Raw genomic sequence first — 21,614 nt, 5'->3', positions numbered from 1 at the left:
CTTCTAAGCAAAAAAATTGTGATTCTCATTTTAGTCAGAATCGTGCAGCTCTAATAGGAAGGATATTAATTTCTTAGGATCCTTGCCGAGGACCACATCAGCCAGGAGCACCAACATTAAGCTACGGATGGAAACCCCTAACTGGGACTGAAGAGCATGTCGGACCTGGAGGTTCAAAAGTCGATTTTATAATCAACTGATTTGGGTGGAAAATTATTGGCTAAACAGTACATGCATCCTCTCAGATACAGTCACTGCTAAGCAGAGCCAGCGTGTGCAGACAGACACAAGTGCCTGAATACAAAAGCCAGCAGTGGAGATTTCTCCAGCCACACTGTTAGCAAGCATGGGAGTATCAATCCATTGGGCTATGTATGGTGGCCTTTATTTGTAAAGCAACACAGAGTGCAAATATGTGGACAGGACAGTAACACATAGGGTTCCATTTACTAAAACTGGAGAGTGCAAAAAATGGTGCAGCTCTACATACAATATCTCACAAAAGTGAGTACACCCCTCACATTTTTGTAAATATTTTATTATATCTTTTCATGTGACAACACTGAAGAAATTACACTTTGCTACAATGTAAAGTAGTGAGTGTACAGCTTGTATAACAGTGTAAATTTGCTGTCCCCTCAAAAGAACCCCACATGCAGCCATTTTGGTCTAAACCGTTGGCAACAAAAGTGAGTACACCCCTAAGTGATAATGTCCAAATTGGGCCTAATTAGCCATTTTCCCTCCCCGGTGTCATGTGACCCGTTAGTGTTACAAGGTCTCAGGTGTGAATGGGGAGCAGGTGTGTTAAATTTGGTGTTATCGCTCTCACTCTCTCATACTGGTCACTAGAAGTTCAACATGGCACCTCATGGCAAAGAACTCTCTGAGGATCTGAAAAAAGGAATTGTTGCTATTCATAAAGATGGCCTAGGCTATAAGAAGATTGCCAAGACCCTGAAACTGAGCTGCAGCATGGTGGCCAAGACCATACAGCAGTTTAACAGGACAGGTTCCACTCAGAACAGGCCTTGCCATGGTTAACCAAAGAAGTTGAGTGCACATACTAAGCGTCACATCCAGAGGTTTTCTTTGGGAAATAGACGCATATGTGCTGCCAGCATTGCTGCAGAGGTTAGGGGGGGGGGTCAGTGCTCAGACCATACACCGCACACTGCATCAAATTGGTCTGCATGGCTGTCGTCCCAGAAGGAAGCCTCTTCTAAAGATGATGCACAAGAAAGCCCACAAACAGTTTGCTGAACACAAGCAGACTAAGGACATGTGACTTATACACCAAAACAGTGCTGCGCTGCCAATCATATTATTGTGCAATATTTACATTGATACTAAACATATAATAAATCCAACCTGTGAATAAGAAAATTAGCAAAAATACAATTTTAGTGCAAAATGACAAATAAGTGCAACATTGCACCTTCACCTGTTTGCTGATGGCACTGATCAAATAAATTTCCAAAACAGTGCTATGCTTCCAATATAAAAATGATGCAACATGAAAATCCAGAATCCTAAAAATTATAGTGATATTAAAGTCTTTAGTTTCTTCCAAATTGAAAACTTCACCAAATTGTGCACAACAAGTTAAAAGTGCTGGTGATCTCCTCCACCTCAGTGCTCTAGCCGCTCACCTTAAGATCTGACCCCTGTTTTACCAGCAGGTCAGATAAAGCAGATCCCCTGTGGGGGTAATCAATGAATTTGCCCGGCGTGGAGCCAATAATCCCTCCGTGTCACCCTCTTTCTCCTTACTGTCTTCACCAGTCTCAGACCTCCCTCGGGTAATTCCGGTACAACATAGGGTAAAAAAAAACACCAGATCTAGTGCTCTCTGATTACCAATAGTTTATTTCTCCAGTCAGAGCAACATATGAAATACTCACAAACAAAGCACTTCAGCAGTGCGGGCTATGGACACAAGATAAGACGAGATACTCGCAGGATGACGTCACCAACTGCGACTCCTCCCCCTATATGCGTTACATCAAATGGGCGTGACTTCATCAGTAAGGGGTGGAGACAGGACATCTCCACCCCTTAGACGTTCAGTCTCCGCACCATACTGACAAAGCCACGCCCATTTGATGTAACGCTTATAGGGGGGAGGAGTCGCAGTTGGTGACGTCATCCCCCGAGTATCTCGTCTTATTTTGTGTCCACAGCCCGCACTGCTGAAGTGCTTTGCTTGTGAGTATTTCAAAGGTTGTTCTGACTGGAGAAATAAATCATTGGCAATCAGAGAGCACTAGATCTGGTGTTTTTTTCCCTATGTTGTTTCGGAATTACCCGAGGGAGGTCTGAGACTGGTGAAGCCAGTAAGGAGAAAGAGGGTGACACAGAAGGCTTATCAGCTCCACACCAGGCCGATTCATCGATTACCCCCACAGGGGACCTGCTTTATTTGACCTGCTGGTAAAACAGGGATCTGATCTTAAGATGAGTGGGTAGAGCTGTGTAATTCCCTATAATTTTCAAGGATTATGGATTTTCATGTTACATCATTTTTATATTGGTAGCCTAGCAGTGTTTTGGTAATTTATTTGATCATTGCCATCAGCAACCAGGTGGAGGTGCAATTTTGCACTTATTTGTAATTTTGCACTGAAATTGTATTTTTGCACATTTTTTTATTCACAGGTTGGATTTTATGTTTAGTATTAATGTAAATATTGCACAATAATATGATTGGCAGCGCAGCGCTGTTTTGGTATAGATTTATATTAATGTGAAGTGAACATGTTTTCAGTGTTATTAGCAGCCAGGTGGAGGTGTACTTTGCAACAATTTGCACACACATTGTATTTTTGCAAATTTTGTTTTACAGGTTGTATGGTATTTTTATCACTATTTTTTAATTTGATATGAGATTGCACCGATAGAAACGTATTGTAGGGACATGGATTACTGGAACCATGTTCTGTGGTCTGATGAGCCCAAGATAAACTTATTTCGTTCAGATGGTGTCAAGCTTGTGTGGCGGGAACCAGGTGAGGAGTACAAAGACAAGTGTGTCTTGCTTACAGTCAAGCATGGTGGTGGGAGTGTCATGGTCTGGGGCTGCATGAGTGCTGCCAGCACCGGGGAGCTACAGCTCACTGAGGGAACCATGAATGCCAACATGTACTGTGACAGACTGAAACAGACCATGATCCCCTCCCTTCAGAGACTGGGCCGCAGGGCAGTATTCCAACATAACGACCCCAAGCACACCTCCAAGAGGACCACTGCCTTGCTAAAGAAGCTGAGGGTAAAGGTGATGGACTGGCCAAGCATGTCTCCAGACCTAAACCCTATTGAGCATATGTGGGGTATCCTCAAACGGAAGGTGGAGGAGTCTCTAACATTCACCAGCTCTATGATGTCGTCATGGAGGAGCGGAAGAGGACTCCAGTGGCAACCTGTGAAGGTCTGGTGAACTCCATGCCCAAGAGGGTTAAGGCAGTGCTGGAAAATAATGGTGGCCACACAAAATATTGACACTTTGAGCCCAATTTGGACATTTTTACTTAGGGATGTACTCATTTTTGTTGCCAACGGTTTAGACATTATTGGCTGTGTGTTAAGTTATTTTGAGGGCTCAGCAAGTTTACACTGTTATACAAGCTGTACACTCACTACTTTACATTGTAGCAAAGTGTCATCTCTTCAGTCTTGTCACATGAAAAGATATATTAGAATATTTACAAAAATGTGAGGGGTGTACTCACTTTTGTCAGATACTGTAAAAACCAATGAGCTTCCTTTTTTTTTTCAAAGCTTAATTGGGACAGCCTAAAGTTAGAAGGTGATTGGCTACAAATGCACAGCTGCACCAGATTTTGAACTCTCCAGTTTTAGGAAATCAACTCCAAAGCATCTTGTCTGATCTTGGTATATGTATTGGTAGATCCCTATGGCTTACTGCACATTGCTCATTGCAAAAGTATAACTCAGAAGAATTTCAATTCATCCATTCCATCCATGCAAGTTTGTATGTATACATTCCACAGATGTCACTAGATTTAAACTACCTTCTCATTGTAGTTTATAGCGATTACATCTCCAGTCGTAAGACAGGCAAAATTTCTCAGAGCATTCTCCAATCTTAAAATGAAGTCAAGGTAAATCACAGAGAATTGATTTGAAACAGAAGCGTTGAGGACATATGGGAGCGGCCATTGCCAACCTGTTATTAAAAAAATGTTTTTCCCCTAAAAAGCCTAATGTTGGTGAAAAATATAAGGATAATACGGATCTCCATCAAAAAACGTCAGCTCTTTCCGATGCCTATTTTTATTATAGTGTCAAAGTGCTCTATTGCAGAGCCATACTTGGGTTTCTTGCTGCAAACCTTGAACCATATTTTCCCTAGCAAGTATGGCATCATGATCACTAAACACAGGAGACTTGGATCAAATCCAAGCAGCATATAAATAACATTCAGGCAGTACTAGAGCTACATTAGCAGTGGCATTGTGGCCATTCAGATATGATACTCTATACCAGGGGTCTCCAAACCCCGGCCCCTGGGGCCACATCCGCCCCGCTTATGTTTTCTCTGGCCTGCAGCTCACTCAGACACTGCAGACACAGCACTACTGGTCTGCTTGCTTTTCAAAACCCCCGCTGTTCTCGGTAGTATATAGGGCAAGTTCTGGCAAATAACAGACAAAGCCGCTCCCCCCACCCCTCTTGTGCTGCCATGCTGTGCTTTGGATTGGTTGCCAAGACCACCGGTGTCCTAGCAACCAATGACATCATGAGCACCTTCCAGCTCCAGCCCGCTGTTTATATTAGCGATCTTTTTGCATTCAGCCTGCTTGTGTAGCAGCCATCGGGAGGTGTAAGAGGGTATTGTGAAAACACAGATGTGCAGAAAGGCTCTGATGGGGATATAGATGTGAGGGGGAATCCGAGGGAGACACATATATAAAGGGGATCTTGAGGAGAACACTGACATTAAGGGGGGACGATGATGGGGTCTCCAACATAAGGAAGGACTCTAATGGGAACTCTGATGTAATAGGGGACTCTCATGTAGGGGGGACTCCGATTTGGATTCTGATTTAAGGGTAAACTCTAAAATCTTTTTCATGTTCAGATATATTATTAAATTTTATTCATTTATAAATAAGATTTTTTTTCGACCTGTGAATATTTGTAAAATCTACAATGTGACTCTTGTGCTGAAAAGTTTGGAGACCCCTGCTCTATACTATCACCATTCAGATACAGTATTGATTTATAGCAGAAGGCTATGCTGGAAGGGAAGGAGCCAGAAGCAGCTAGGAAATATTTGTGTTGTACAAAACCTTACATAAAATCATGCATATAATATATTTGAAGTTGTAGTTTATCTGCCGTTACAAAAATGCTTCTTCGTAGTAGGTAGCACACATGCAATGTATTAATATTTTGAAATTCTTGCAGTCCATGTGGTTATAGTAAAAGGATACACAGCTTTGGGGTTTGTGATATCCAGGAAATCAGGACTCTGGGGTTGGAACTTAGAGTATGTGGCCACCTGAAGATTAACACTTTCCACTTGTACCAGACCTCCCTCTTCTAATAGTAAATTCTGCATCATCTGAAAAATAAGCAAATTAATACAGTTACATAATCTTTGATCATGTTTTTTTTTTTTGTGAACAAATACCGATTAACACTGTGCGCTCTGTAAGAAGACACGCTCATACAAAGATGGTAATTGCAACCAGCTAGATGTGGTGAACAAAATTACTCCGAAAGCTGCTTAATTTTAAAGCAGCAGTGATCAGATGCTCATCAGATGTCACTGTATAAAGACTATAACTATATCAAGATGCAGTAATGGTATAGCTGCTTCAACTGTTGCCTGCACAATCCCAATAAGATCAGGCAACAAAGAGTTGTAATACTATAACCACAATAAATCATTTGCCCGATAGAACAAATCAGAGAATACTGGAACACCATGGATTAGGAAGTACGTTTTTTTTTATTGTTATAGAGGGAGGGTTAATATAGATATGAAATGGAATTTGAACTAGGTAGGGTAAATTTCTCATTTAAGTTAACACACTGAAAAAAAAAAAAAAAAAGTTGAATTTAGAAGGTTCGCTTTAGGAGCAAGTTGGGAATTTAAGGGAGCAATATAACCTATGCTCCCATCTACAACAGGAGAGGTTGTAATGTTTTGCTCCTGAGATTAATTCAGCCTTGATTAGTACAAAATGTTTATCCCTCGTGAATACAGGTGGTGGATACAGAAGTGCATATAGCCCCCATACTTTTGGCTGCATTGTGTGCAGCTGTCAAGTGCTCCCTAATAAGCAAAAAAGCCCTTTAAGGAAGAGAAATGCCAATATGCCATAACCTAATCACTGCAGGTAGCGTTATAGGAAGATAGGCACAGATCAAACTAAATGCTTCGATAAACACTCATGAGTATTGAACAACTTGGCTCAATTAACTAATTATATACCTACCTATACGTGCCTATGCAGGCTGTCAGAGGGTTACAAACGACAGGTTCTGTAAGTTTTTTCTTAAAGCGAAGCTCCTCCCAAAAGAGGAAGCTCCGATTGTTTGCCTCCCCCTTGCTGCCACATTTGGCACCTTACGGGGGGGGGGGGGGAGATGGAGGAGCGGGCACCTGGTTTTAACAGGTACCCGCTCCCACTTCCGGCTGACCTTGGCGCGGCAACCTCAGCCGGAAGTTCGCCCCCCCCTTCATAAAGATACTTCAAACAGATTTACAATCCACACTTACCCAGTGCGGGAGGTAGCAAATCCCTTCATCTGCTACAAACTCAAGAACACCACAATGCGTCATTCTGTCTGAATTCTTATTTGTTAACTTGAAAAGCATTGGGTATGTGATGTTTAATCTGCCTGTAAACAAATCAAATAACGCATGAGCACAGTTTCTTACTACCAGTCATTAGTAACATAAAAGAATGGGTCTTTTACACTATACAGAAAAAAAGAGCCGTTTTGAATATTAAAACACCTAAGTAAAGTTAGAGGAGATTCTTACTTAGCTGATCCAGTGCAGATGGAGGCATGATAACTGAAAAAGATAAATGTTAGAAGAAACTCAGATTGATGATTTTCATTGTTTCTGCAAAGCATAAAGTTCTATGTGTAATGTACTTATGTAATTAATGGTGGCTACAAGTAAATAAACTCTAAGAAACATAAGTGGAACCTGCCTCTTAATAACCAGTAAGCCTCTACATACCAAAAAGTATAATACCTACACTACTAGTAATTAAAACGGTTGTATACCCGCTGTCTTTTTTTTTTTTTTTTCCTACACCTGCAAGGGAAAAGGCATAATGAGTTAGTATGCACCGCATACTAGCTCATTATGAGATACTTACCTTAGAACGAGGCGCTGGCATCTCACCTGGTCCACGCCGAGGGAGCTGACATCTCCCCTCGGCGTGTCTTCCGGGTATCGCGGCTCCGGCGCTGTGAGTGGCCGGAGCCGCGATGTCGTCACTTCTGCCCGGCAAGCTCCGGAGTTTGCCGGGCTGTCAGCCGAGAATCCCCTGTGCGCATGCGCCGCTGCAGTCAGCGGCTCATTGCGAGGGGAATATCTCCTAAACCGTACAGGTTTAGGAAATATTTTTTTTACCTACAGGTAAGCCTTATTATAGGCTTACCTGTAGGTAAAAGTTAAAAATAAAGGTATACAACCGCTTTAAAACTTCAATAAACTAAAAATGAAAATTAAAACTAGACCTCTTTGCATACCAACACCGTATGTTATCTATTTAACTTTTGAAGCATATCTAGCCCCCCTCAAAAAAAAAAAAACAACATGTAATATATTGCAGCTTACCAGCCCTTGGGGGGGGGGGGGGGGGGCATTTGTTTTCTTTTTTTGTAAGCTTTTGTAACCTTTACTTTCACCAGGTGATCCAACAAATAACATACTTCCTGTCTACACTAATTTCTAAACTGTATCTAGGGATGAAGCCATGGTTGTCATATTGGCTGGACTTCAAACATATCTGCCTTTGTTTGTTTCCATTATAAGGCGGATTGATGGGACTAGCAGTTTACACAAGAAAGATAAGGTTGTTTGTGCTTTTTTTTCTGCTTATAACAAATGGCAAGGACAATACATTTCTGACCAGATGAATAGGTATGTTCTGTGCTTACTAGGGATGCACTGAAATTTCGGCCACCGAAACATATCGGCCGAAAATGGCCCTTTCGGCAACAAGCCGAAAGAGAATTCTTGCCGATACTGGCGCCGAAAATTGCGAATGCGCAGTAGAGGAGGCAGAACCAGCAGGTGACGTCACTCGTTGGGTGGGCGCGTGCACGTTCCTCGCGGTTAAGACGCAGCAACGCCGCACTCGTAAGCAGGTTCCCTGCTGAGACCCTGGCGCCCGTCGGGCGTGCTGACGTGCTGCATCTACCGTCTGTAGGACGGGCGTTTGCTTCTAGCCGGCCGGCTCTATATGCTTTTATTTATCCACCTGAATGTAAGTGCGATTTTATTATTCTTTTAATAAATGGTGAAAGCAGGATTACGCTATGTTGCTCCTTTTCTTTTCCTTGGTGTACCTCCTTTGAGATCTACCCCTAGCTAGGAGGTTATATCTCTACAGTACAGTGAATACTTGATATTTGGTGGACAGCGTGCTTATTTCAAGCGGAAGTGGTGCGTTTTGTGGTGTCTCCATCCCCGAAAGGCCCCGACCGGGTTAAGGTCGCAAGCTCCCCTAAGCTTGCCGTTTGGTAAGCGCGCATTCCTACTATTACCACAGTGGTGCGGGGAAGGACATACTGAATTTATTTGCATTCCCACCTATCTACGTTTTCTCACATCATCCACTATCTGAATAGGACTTTTTACTCCTATTGGTCTATTATGAACTATATTATGAACTTTTGTCATTAATTAATTCCACCTTGGGTCTAATATTCACTTAATTTTATTTTGGTCTTTATCATACAAACCATTGTTGTCACAGCGCTGCTCCTTATTGATTACTTTGAATGTGTGTATCCCACTTTTAGCGGCTGCTTGTATATTTATTCTACTCACTGATTTGTCACTTTTGTTTTCAATTTTTTATTTATTCATTTATTCATTCATTTTTTCATTATATTTTTTATGTACTAAATTTTTATCTAGCGCGGTGGTTTGCCCTTTCCAATAACTACCTTGCATGCCAAGAGCAGCAGCATAAAAAAAAAAAAAAAAAAGGAAGGGTAGAAGAAGGATTGGTTTTTATTTTATTTTTTAAAGCTGCCTCCTGGGGTTTAGCTTTTAAATTGATTTTGTCTCCCCCCTCAGATTTCACTACCACTATAAATAATTCTATGATATTATTCTACATTACCAGCAAAGGTGGACCATGTCTGCAGTGTGGAAATATTTTAAAGTTTCTGATAAAGACCCCAAATTTGCAATCTGCAGTCTTTGCTCAACAGAAATTTCAAGAGGGGGTACAGTGCCAAAAAATTTTTCAACAACAGGTTTGATACACCACCTGAAAACACGTCATCCAGTTCAGCATTCTGATTACAAGAAAACAGCGCCACTTTCAAAATGTGCCTCAGACTTAACACCATCGGTGGCCACAGTGTTTGAAAAGGTTAAAAAATATGCAAGTGACAGTCCCAAAGCTCATGCCATTACATCTAAAATTATGGAATTTGTGGCATTACACGACCAGCAATTCTCTGTTGTGGAGGACATTGGATTCCGTAGGCTCATGCAACATATTGAGCCGTGTTACTCACTACCAAGCAGACGCTACTTTGCAGATACCAGTCTACATGAATTGTTTAGCAGTGTTAGAAAACACGTTCAGGAGCTCATGACTACCGACATCATAGCAATCAGTTTTACTACCGACATTTGGAGTTCAGATGTCAGTCCAACGAGCATGCTCAGCCTGACAGCGCAGTGGATAGATGACAAATTTCAATACATCCTACTTAACGCACGTGAGTTTGTTGGATCACATACTGCAACAGCAATATCTGATGCTTTAAAAACCATGCTTGACACTTGGCACATTGAGAAGTGTAAAGTGCATTTGATTGTCCGAGAAAATGCGTGGAACATGGCAAAGGCAATGAAGGACAGTGAATTTCAAAGCATACCGTGCATGGCACACACGCTACAATTGGCTGTGAATGAAGGACTGCTGAGTCAGCGCACCATATCTGATATCGTATCAAAAGGAAGAAAAATTATGGGTCACTTTAAGCATTCTCCGCTTGCTTATTCCAGATTACAAGCTTTGCAGATGCAGTTTGGATTGGCACCAAAACGACTGCAGCAAGATGTAGCCACTCGTTGGAACAGCACCTACTATATGCTACAAAGTCTTTTTGAACAAAAGCGTGTTTTAGCTGCATACATTGCAGATTACAAGCTGCCAGTAATACTGAGTGCACATCAGTGGACGTTAGTTGAAAATAGTTTGTCTCTTCTAACTCCATTTGAACAGTTAACAAAAGAAATAAGCTCAGCTAATGCTTCCACTGCTGAAGTTATCCCCTTGATTGCTGCACTGAAGCGTCTGCTTGGAAAAGAGGTAGAAACAGACCATGGCGTAAAAACGTCTAAAACCACTCTACTGGAGGCTGTTACCAACCGGTTTCAAGACATGGAGTTCAACCCTCTGTACTGCATTGCAACAGTTCTAGATCCTCGATTTAAAGAGCATTACTTTAATGTGGAGAAAAAGCAGCGTGCACGGGAAATGATACTGGCACAAATGGAGGTGGTGGAAGCATCTAGTGAAGGAGTTTCGAGGTGTCGCACAGAGGAAAGTGAGAAACGGTTGCATACAAGTGAAGAGGAACACACTCCCTCCATATCTGATATGTTTGAAGAAATTTTACACAAATGCACCCCAATCCATAGCGGTGCCACAACAAGTGCAGCTACCCAACAGCTGGACATTTATTTAGCTGAACAGCCTATTGCCAGAAGCCACAATCCCCTTGAGTACTGGCACATCAACAAAGAACGTTTTCCCTTGCTTGCACAGATTGCACACAGATATTTATCTGCCCCAAGCACCAGTACAGAGAGTGAGAGACTATTCAGTCTAGCATCTCATATTCTTGATGAAAAGAGAAACCGTCTCTCCTGTGAGAAAGCTGAACAGCTTTTGTTCTTAAAGTGAAATCTGCCACTTTAACTGAAATAGATTTAAAAATCCGTAGCATAGACCAATTCATTTACCACGTTGAACATAGTAAATGAATTGGTATTGGACTGTGCTATTGGACAATTGGAACATACAACATAGTATGACTGACTACCTAGTATGTTCCAATTGTCTAGTTGTGCCATTTGTTGGTTGTTCATTGTAGCTCTTCTACAGTTTTTTACACTTCAATTTAAGAGAGAACTCCAGCTTTTGAACTACTGTACCATAGTTTGTTGCTATTGGGCCAAACTATGTCTCTCCCTAAGCGGTCAGCCTGCTGCATGTGCAAATGCAAAACTCTATGTTCTGTATCTGTGGCTGTCTACATTCTACTATACTATACCGCACTGTGTTCTGGGTATGGGCGGTGACTTCCATAAACACGGACTAGTTTACATTGCTTGCTGTGATTGGCTGAGCACCGCTGCTGTAGAATAGTCTGTGTTTCACTTCCAGGATGTCTCCGCCCATACCTGGGGCCGGAACACAGTGCGGTCTACTGTATTGACCATGTATCTAACCCGCAGCTACATACATACACTTTATTATCGCACATCCAGCCGCTGACACCTTAGGGAGAGAACTTGGGGGAAAAAAAACTACTAGTTCTCATTTAAGTTGAAAGAAAATAATAGAATAAAAAATGTATTATAGCATAGCACTGTACTATGTTATATTTACAGAAACTGTGAAACAGAATAACGGACTTCTGCCATATTTCTGTTATGGTTAGTTGAGAGAGTTGTTCTTTAAAGTACTTATACATAGTTTGTTCTGTTGTTGAGCCAAACTATGTCATTGTCTCTCCCTAAGCTGTCAGCCCGCTGCATGTGCAAAACTGTATATTCTGTATCTGTGGCATCTACATACTACAGTACTATATTTAATAAACGGAGTAACTCTGTGAGTGGTATCCCCTCTAATTTTTACATGCAATGAACATTGGTTCCATAACGTGTTTTACATGTAGAGCTGGGGTTGTCAACACGAGAGCTACTGACAAATGCTACAAAGGATAGTAACAGCCTCAGTTACAAATCCCCTCTGGTAAGCGCACACACAAAGGGGAAAGCACAAGGTGGACTGGTGGAGGTGTAGAAGTTGCAAGCTGATCTGCACTGGTGGATTTGCGATTTTTCACTCTTTACCTGTCTTCTAGGCAGGCATCATATTGAACTGACCTTAGGACACATTAGTGTTCATGTCTCTATCCCTATCCTAACAAGGGATGAGAAGGAGTGATGCATGATTAGAAGTGGACTCCTTGCTTAATGAGTATTTCATACCTGACCTGAGATGGTTTAACTGAATGCACCAGATGTCATTACATCAATGTATACAAGTTTATTTACATAAAGCGCTGTTAATGTTTGATTTCAATTAAGCGTAATTTATTGTTTATATACACTATACCACACTGTGTTCTGGGTATGGACAGAGACTTCCATAAACACAGACTAGTCTACATTGCTTGCTGTGATTGGCTGAGCACCGCTTTTTTTTTTTTTTTTGAAAGCCTATGGCGTGCAAAACACACCCCAAAAACTTCACCCGGTGCATAAAAAATGTGCACACACATAAAGAGTGCTCACAAAAAAGTGCCACGGGTACACAAGACGTGCCAATTCCCTGATCCCCCGGGGCGTTAGGCTCCTGCGGGGACAAAGGTACTTACAATGGTCCGTCTGGCCAAAACCAGACAGACCCCGTTCTCTGGAGGGCCTGCCGAGACAGGACCCACCCAAGTACTAGGTGGGGCTCCCCCGAAGGGAGACCCCATGAGAGAGGGCAAACTAAGCCAAAAGGCCATGTCCACCCCTTCCCAAGACTTTCAGGGCTGGCCCGAGGACCCGCATCCTTACTCATCACAACACACAGTGGGACAAACGTGTAAAACAAGACGTGACAACACAGGATTTCAATCAAAAAAAGAAAAAAGTGGGGGAAGGGATAGTGGAGAGGAGAGTGAAAAGAAGTGGCCATTGTGAGACACAATGACCAGGCCCTCCGGCCAGGAATAAAAAATTCCTCTGGTCCTAGCCAAAAGGCCCGGCCCAAGAGGCAGGTGCAAAAAAAGCTGTGTTATGGTGCAGTGACCGTGGTGCCCAAAATCAAAGTGACTGCCACTCACAGTGATCTTATGGCACCCCTGGCTGCCACCCAGGGGCACTACTCCATAGGCTTTCAAGACCTACCCTGGCCCACAGCCTAGACCACGACAGCCCCCACCGCAGACAGAAAAGGCATGAGGTTCAGGAAGCTTGGCGAGAGCCCTTGCCCCGAAGGCTCCACCGTCACTCCCATCACCCCTTCCAGTTTCACATTTGGGTAAATGGATACTAGCCACTCCCCCCCCTGCCAAAAGGGGAGTAAACTTTCTCCTACCCAAATAACTGTCAGCAGCTAGAGCCACCACAATCCAGGCCAGAAGGCCAGGGACCCGACCCTTCAGCCAGACCAAAATGCAGCACCCATCCCCACCAGGAGCACCCTTCCAGACGGCTCAGACTCAACCATTGGCCGGTCCCCAGTATACTTTCGGGCAACTCGGCGTAGTCCCTGCTGAGTATCGCCTTTCCAGGTACTATGACACCATTGGATTTGCCGGCCCTCCCCAACGAGAGTGACACAGCGCCTCCTCTGGAAACTGATAAGAACAGATACTACACTTGATCTTAGCCAAAAGGCCGAGAAGCGAGCACCGCTGCTGTAGACTAGTCTGTGTTCCAGGCTGTCTCCGCCCATACCGGGGCCGGAACACAGTGCGGTCTACTGTATGACTATGTATGTAACCCGCAGCTACATACATACACTTATCGCACATCCAGCCGCTGACACCTTAGGGAGAGAAAACTGAATGACTAGTTCTGATACAAGTTGTAAATGAATAAAATATAAAAAAAGTCAGTCTTTGGCATTTTTATAATAATATTAATAATTATTATTTATTTTATTTTTTTTATGCCTGTTTTATTTGGTATGGTGGTGCAATGTGCACTGACTGCAGTCTTATTTTATTTTATTTTTATCTTCTGTGTCCATTGTCCAATTTTATGTGGGTTACTTTTTTATTAAAGTACTTTTTGACATTACTGGATTGTAGTATTCTTTTCTTCATAAAATTAATGATTAAGTTGAATATAAATAATAAAACCAAAATGAATGTAACACAATTTTGTATATCCAATAATTTTTTGGGGTAATATATAAAAAAAAGCCTATTTCGGGATCAAGGAAGATTTATTTTCGGTATCGGTTTCGGCACCAAAAAAAAAAAAACATTCGGTGCATCCCTAGTGCTTTCCAGCAATAATAAGAACAATGCACACCAAGATGCAAAATAATGCACTTTCAGAAAGTGCACCAAATCTGCAATATATAATAGCTGCAGGTACACTGCACAGCACCCGCGGTGTGGGTAAACCACAGCGCTTCAGTGTGAAAGCAGCCCTATACTATTATGTCCAGTGTATTGCTTCACACTGACCTGAAGATCTCTTCTTTCCTGCTCCTGGTACCACTCTGGAGACCGCTAGCCATGATAGGAGATGGAGTGTAGTTGGTAACATTCTGTCTGGGACAGGAGCCGGCACTACAGAGGAGGCATCGGCTTATGCGGTTCTTGCTCCCTACTACAACTCCAACTTTACAAGTAGTCCCTCTGCATTGCACTCTGTTTGATGCTCTAGGATGGCGGGTCAACAAGCCCAGACCACGATCTACAAGTTGTTGACCCTTGCTTTATAGCAGGGATCCTCAAACCACGACCCTCCAGCTGTTGCGGAACTACACATCCCATGAGGCATTGCAAAACTCTGACATTCACAGACATGACTAGGCATGATGGGAATTGTAGTTCCTGAACAACTGGAGGGCCATAGTTTGAAGACCCTTGCTTTATAGTGTGTACGTGTCTCAATTAAGAGCACTAAATGTCACTTTTGTCTGCTGCTTTGTTCCTCTGCTATCAGCATGAATCACTTGTGACAAGTTTTCCTGACAGGGGTGGGAGTTCAAGCAGATTGACAGCCTCAGCTCTGTTCCTGTGTACTGTGTGAAGGAGTGTGTGTTCCTTCCCTCCAATCAGCTCTCAGAGCTCTCTTCACTGAGCTCTGTAGAGTGTAACTTCAGCTCTCTGCCCCCTGCTTTCCGATAGCTCAGATAAGCTTTAAAATTCAGCACTTTGAATGGATGTAGAGAAGAACGGGTTGCAGATAGACAGTTGCAACTTACATTGGAGGATTTGTTACACCGCTGTGTATCACCTGAAGCCAGTCACTTTGCATGTGAGGGTTTACAACCACATCAAGGGCTTGTTCACATGTATGCCTATTACTGCTGCCCCTCCAAAAACTGACCTGCTGTGGATATGTCACCTCCTCACCACCTGTTCTAACCTTCAAATTGCTTGCCCATCATGACACAACTACATGCATTGCAAGGTGATAGCAGCGCAGCCCCATTCACTTAACTTGAATAGGTCATGTTTGGTGATAGTAACACCCACCAAATGCGGCATGCCGTATAATTATGTGGTGTTTAGATGGGCAGTCGGGTGGTGGTAAAACCATAACTTAACCATCTGCTTTTACCACCCCCTGGCTGCCCATGTGAATGAGCCCTTAAATCAGAGCTCCAGTCACTGTAATCAGTTTTTTTCTAAAAGCACCCCCATGATTGGCACAGATTGTACATTACTATTTGTATACTGTCGCAACTGTAATTATGTGTTTTTTTTCTGATCTCGGAAGCAGGCGGGGGCCATCGCGGTTCTGGGCATCTGACGCCTGCTTGTGTCTATTTCCAGGACTAGGTGCAGCTGGCTACCTAGCATGCACCTCCTGAACCGCTGCAGGTTGTTGATTGCAGGTTGCCATAGCAATGGTGGCGGCAGAAGTTCCTACCCCGTTGTTAAAGCAACCTGTCAATTAAAAGAGAATCAGGCGATTCGCTTGGACTCCCGGGACAGAGTACGTCGATATCCCAGGAGTCCAAGGAAATCCCCTGATGACAACATAGCCTAGGCAGCCAGACACATACAATTAAAATAAAAGAAAGGTATTCAGACATAATTAAAAAATTATAATATCCATTTAGGACTGCACTGTGGGTGGGCATGTGGATGAAAGCCACTTCCATATACCCAGTGAAGTGAGTAGCCTCGGGTGATACAAAGAGATGAAACAAATCCTCCTACATAATTTGTACCTGTTTATCAGTGGTCTTTTCTTCTCTACATCTGTTCAAATTGCTGAAATATAAAGCTTCATTAAGAAATCAGAAAAAAGGGGGCAGAGAGCTGAAATTACACTCTGCAGAGCTCAGCGAGATGTATTTTTTTTTATATATCTATACACAAATGTTTTGCCTTTCACTTCTATTTTAAACAGAATGGGTTGTTTTACAAGGTGAGGGTATACATATACTTTAAAAGGAGAGTACACGTACTCATGGGACATATAACTCTGTACTGTGTTGCCGTGTGAATGGGACACTGGTGGGCTTGCACATATGATCCGGATCCTAGTCGGAACACATTGGAGCCCATCAATATTTAATACAACTTGTAGAACAGAACTTACTTTTCCCTCCTTTCTCCACATCCGAGCGGTCATTTGGGCCAGCCAGCATGGAGACGGAGTAGCAGCGGTACTGGGTGGAGAAGCGGTTCTGGAAAACCCTCGGTATAGGGTGGTCAAACATATTGAAAGAAAACTGGAAGAGAAAGTAAAGAGAATGTTAGCTGTGTGCCTGTGGATGAGGTCTGGGCACATCACACCAAACATTGGAGGACTGGTGGAGACACGATGAGTTCAGGTAAGTGCTCAATACACTTCATGGCAGGACACTCCTGAGACTGAAAGCTGGACTGTCTGAGCTCACACCTTCCTCCTTTACACATGATATCTCTCACTCCATCATTCCTCATCACCACTAACAACATCTACTTCATGAAAGTTCCATTTCTAGGAAACCTCTGCTAAAGGAGCAGACAGAATGGAGCCCCCAACACTGTGCTTTCCTCGATACGTCTTACCATGGCGCTGCCGGTTTAGGTACTTCACAACAATATCGCACTGAGTCACTCTCCTCAGCCGGAAGTGTCTCTATTGAAGCCCAGTCCATACACAACACAGCGCAACCGCAGATCACAACGCTTTGCGCCGTTACACTACAACTACCAGCAGCACTTGCGGCCCGTCCGGAAGCGAAAGCTAAAGCTTTCAGAGGACCCCCCTATTGGCTGGCTGAATCTATTGGTGGTGTGGGCCGTAGTTGTCAGTGGCTGGTGTTCGCTTTTCGTCAGGGGAAAGCGGGCTCTGTGATTGGCCTGTGCGGGGAGAGAAGTTTAGCGCCAGTTTCGAGGGCAGACACCCGCCAGACGCAGAGATGTTTGTCAGCGACCTTCGTAAGGAGTTCTACGATGTGATAGTGCATGAGGTGAGGAGGGGGCCGCCGGTGTGTATATAGCCCGGGCTGCGTGTCCTATTCCTTTGTCCTCGGGTGTATTGTGTGGGAAGGACGTCAGAGGGCTTCTTCAGGACATATAGGACGTGTATATACGGTACCAGTGTGTAGTCACAGAGTCCTATGGAAGGTTTATATCAATGGCCACAGCATACAATTCCACTATATAACACCAGCATTGTAATGGGGCCTCATTCACATGGGTGTACTACAGAGTACGTTTGCCCCCATAGGGATGTATTATTATTATTATACAGGATGTATATAGCGCCAACAGTTTGCGCAGCGCTTTACAACATGGGGCCAGTGTTGCCAACCCCCTGAAGTGAAATTTACTGGCAGGATGACAAAATTTACAAACGGCACCACTTTTTTTACTGGCGAAAATCATGAAAATTGCTGGCAGATCCGCATTTTTTTACTGGCGCTGCAAAAAAGTACCTAAAATTACTATTTTCAGTGCTAAACAGTGCAAGGATACATATTTGAACTATAAACATATAGCTAGTGCTGTTAGCAATGTGTTTAAGCTAAACAAAAGTCAAAAAACATATTTCTCCATTGACATGAAGGTCAGGTTACTATAACCCAGCTAGCACTAGGTTCCCTCCTTACATCAGAGTCTGCAGGGATCCCCCTTACAGTGAAAGGGAACTCTTATGTAAAGGGGAACGCTGCAGATCATGATCTATGGGGGAACTCTGATGTAGAGGGGGGCTCTGGTGACCAGAGACCACCTTACATCAGAGTCCACTGTGTTCCCTTTACATCAGAGTTCCCAATTACATCAGGGTCCGCAGATTGAGTTCCCCTTTGCACTGTAAGGGGCAATCCTGCAGACTTTGATGTAAAGGGGAATGCCAGGAACTCTGATGTGGTGGGCACTCTGGTGACCAGAGACCACCTTCCGCAGAGTGAATACACTAAGGTAAGGGGAGTTACTAATTTAGGGGGAAACCTTTATATCGGTGCCCCTTACATTATTGTATTCACTCCCCCTTACATCAGCAACCCCCCCTAGACTGACTTGCCAGTGCTGTCACTGACCTCCTCTCAGGTGCATCGTGCAGGGCTCAGTCAGATGGCTCCAGCTTGGTGGTTCTGGTTTTCCTATGGTCTCCTCTCCACAGTCCACACACGTCTGACTTCTCCCGTGACCCCATGATCCCGGCGGCGCTCCCACTCTTGACTCCTTTCCCGACTCCCCCTCAGAGACTGCAGACATGATGCAGGAGATGGTCAGAGGCTGCGGGCAGGAGATGGTCAGAGGCTGCGGGCAGGAGATGGTCAGAGGCTGCGGGCACTGGGCAGGAGATGGTCAGAGGCTGCGGGCACTGGGCACACGAGATGGTCAGAGGCTGCGGGCACACGAGATGGTCAGAGGCTGCGGGCACACGAGATGGTCAGAGGCTGTCACTCACTGTGATATATACACACAGATATATATATATATATATATATACACACACACACACACACACACACACACACACACACACACACACACATCTCCATGCACAGTGACAGCCATGAGCACACACACAACGGATCCCGTTATCAGAGTAACTTCATCACAATGCACAGTGTGCTCTGCAGACATGAACACCGCACAGCCCCGGTCGTCCCCGGCACACATCGGTCACCCCAGCCCCGGCCACCCAGTGGGGAACGCCGCACTGGTTCGGACTGCAGGCACGGCTGGCAGAACAAAAGGCAGCAGCAGACATGGGTAGTGCCAGGTGCCCACCTGATAGTGGGTAACCCCGCAGAGAGAGAGAGCGCCGGAGACAAAGCTGGCAGGCTGGGATGTACTCACCGGAGACGGAGAGTGGAATCCGGGTGATCGGGTGTATATGGAACCAGCAGAAGAAGAGCTTCGGGGGGGGGAGAAAGAAGGAGGGGAGAGCATCCAGGGAGAGGGGAGGAGAGAGTGACTGTTACCTGTCCTGCCGTGGCCGGGCCCGGTAACATGGCTCCTCCTGCTCCCCCCCGCTGAACCGCCGAGAACTGAAGATCGAGCGGCGGCTTCTGTCCAAAAATGGCGCCAAGCCGCGTCATTACATTACTGCGCATGCGCTGGCCTGCCGAGCTTGTACGATTTTTCCCGAGTCCTGCAGGCTTCGGAACGGCGCATGCGCAGTTGCATGGCCGGCCCGCAGCCATCTTTTTTATGGGCACCGGCTGCCCGTAACGGGCATTCACGGGCGCCCCGAAAATGGGGTGATTTTTACGGGCTGCCCGTAAATTAACGGGCAGTTGGCAACACTGCATGGGGCAGACATTACACTTATAATACAAATCAATACAGGAGGGATCAGAGGGCCCTGCTCGTTAGAGCTTACAATCTAGAAGGGAGGGTCAAGTGGAGATAAAAGGTAATAACTGTGGGGATGAGCTGATGGGAGAAAAAAAAAATGTACAGGCATTTCTCTGCAGGTAGTCTCATTCTTGTCCATTGAGAAGCAGCAACTCTACAGACATCTGTGTGGGTCCATGGCCCTATACACTGACCCTGTGTGTTCTGGGCCATGCGTCTGCATGGCTGTGTCTGTGGAGTCCTATTCGTGTCCATTGGGACGCGGCGGCTACAGAACACCTGTACATCCCCATGGGGACAGACGTGGCCCTCGCACCGACGTACATTGTAGTACACGAATGAGGCCCTATTACAATGCTGGTGTTATAAAGAGCAATTGTATGCTGTGACCATTGATATAAACCTTTCAAGGGACTCTGTGACTACACACTTGTACCGTATATACACGTTCCTATATTTCCTATAGGTGAATGAGGCCAACCAATGGTTATTTTTTACAATCCCGTTTAACCACTTTCAGCCCAGGCCTAGTAAAGTTGAGTAAATAGATACTTAAAGCGGTTGTAGGTTTAGGAGATATTCCCTTTGCAATGAGCTGCTGACTGCAGCGGCACATGTGCACAGGGGATTCTCGGCTGAAAGCCCGGCAGATGATGGGACCTTGCCGGAAAGAAGTCTCCCGCGCGGGAGCGACGGAAGATACCCGGAAGACATGCCGAGGCAACATGTCAGCTACCTCGGCATGGACCAGGTAAGATACCGATGCCTCGTTCTAAGGTAAGTATTTCATAATGAGCTAGTATGCGGTGCATACTAGCTCATTATGCCTTTTACCTTACAGGTGTGTGTGTGTGTGTGTGTGTGTGTGTGTGTGTGTGTGTACTACCGCTTTAACATGTCACACTTTAAAATTGTGCACACTCATGGAATGGGGCCAAACTTTGGTACTTAACCACTTCAAAACCGGCCACTGTATATAAACGTCGTCGTGTTTGTGGGGTGATATCTGAATGATGCCTGTAGCTACAGACATCATTCAGATATCATTCTTTTCAGCCGGTGATTCTGTGCACGATAAGAACGATCATAGAGGCAGTTCCACCGCTTGATCGTTCTTGTAGGCGACGGGAGGGGACGCCTCCCACCGCCATCCGGTGCTTCTCCGGGCTCCCGATGACACGGGAGAGCCCGGAGAAGCACCGGATGGCGGCGGGAGGCGTCCCCTCCCGTCGCCTACAAGAACGATCAAGCGGTGGAACTGCCTCTATGATCGTTCTTATCGTGCACAGAATCGGCCGGATGAGGACGATAGAGATGACTGGTGACCAGATGGTCACCAGTCATCTTTATGACGTCATGATGACGTCACGAAATAAATGAAGCCGCGATCGCGGCTGTCAGTATGAGATCGGTAAAAAAAAATTTCCTGATCTCATGCTTTCCAGCCTGGAGGAGAGATGTGGGGTATCTATTTACTCAGCGTAACATCATCTTTCACATTATACAAAAAAATTGGGCTAACTTTACTGTTTTGTTATTTTTAATTCATTTCCACAAAAAAAAAAGGCGTTTGAAAAATTATTGCGCAAATACCGTGAAAGATAAAAAGTTGCAATGAGCGCCATTTTATTCCCTAGGGTGTCTGCTAAAAAAAA

The 21,614-nt window shown here is 44.5% G+C and overlaps 2 protein-coding genes and 1 pseudogene across 3 annotated transcripts in view; 1 reads left to right on the top strand and 2 right to left on the bottom strand.

The window, feature by feature from the left end:
• The window catches only part of UFD1 (ubiquitin recognition factor in ER associated degradation 1), a 37,508-nt gene extending 20,142 nt beyond the window's left edge, over positions 1 to 17,366 (bottom strand). Inside the window, exons 1-6 of one of the 2 annotated variants that reach the window (XM_073628960.1) lie at positions 17,212 to 17,366; positions 16,757 to 16,889; positions 7,019 to 7,051; positions 6,752 to 6,873; positions 5,457 to 5,587; positions 4,032 to 4,104 (exon numbers count right to left, since the gene is read on the bottom strand). In XM_073628960.1, the coding sequence (XP_073485061.1) occupies positions 4,032 to 4,104; positions 5,457 to 5,587; positions 6,752 to 6,873; positions 7,019 to 7,051; positions 16,757 to 16,889; positions 17,212 to 17,214 (495 nt within the window). In that variant the 5' untranslated portion in view covers positions 17,215 to 17,366. The remainder of the gene's footprint in view (positions 1 to 4,031; positions 4,105 to 5,456; positions 5,588 to 6,751; positions 6,874 to 7,018; positions 7,052 to 16,756; positions 16,890 to 17,211) is intronic. The other variant, XM_073628965.1, reaches the window with a different exon arrangement.
• LOC141124356 (U2 spliceosomal RNA) lies at positions 13,769 to 13,873 on the bottom strand (annotated as a pseudogene).
• CDC45 (cell division cycle 45) overlaps positions 17,336 to 21,614 on the top strand; it is a gene marked incomplete in the record, with an annotated part of 100,809 nt that continues 96,530 nt past the window's right edge. The window contains 1 exon segment of the mRNA XM_073628954.1: positions 17,336 to 17,615. Within this exon segment, the coding sequence (XP_073485055.1) occupies positions 17,565 to 17,615 (51 nt within the window).

This window comes from Aquarana catesbeiana, linkage group LG01 (genome assembly GCF_042186555.1).
Source record: "Aquarana catesbeiana isolate 2022-GZ linkage group LG01, ASM4218655v1, whole genome shotgun sequence".
In the NCBI taxonomy this organism is placed as follows: Eukaryota; Metazoa; Chordata; class Amphibia; order Anura; family Ranidae; genus Aquarana; species Aquarana catesbeiana.
The sequence above is the reverse complement of the archived record's forward strand: the minus strand, read 5'-3'. Positions and strand labels throughout refer to the sequence as shown.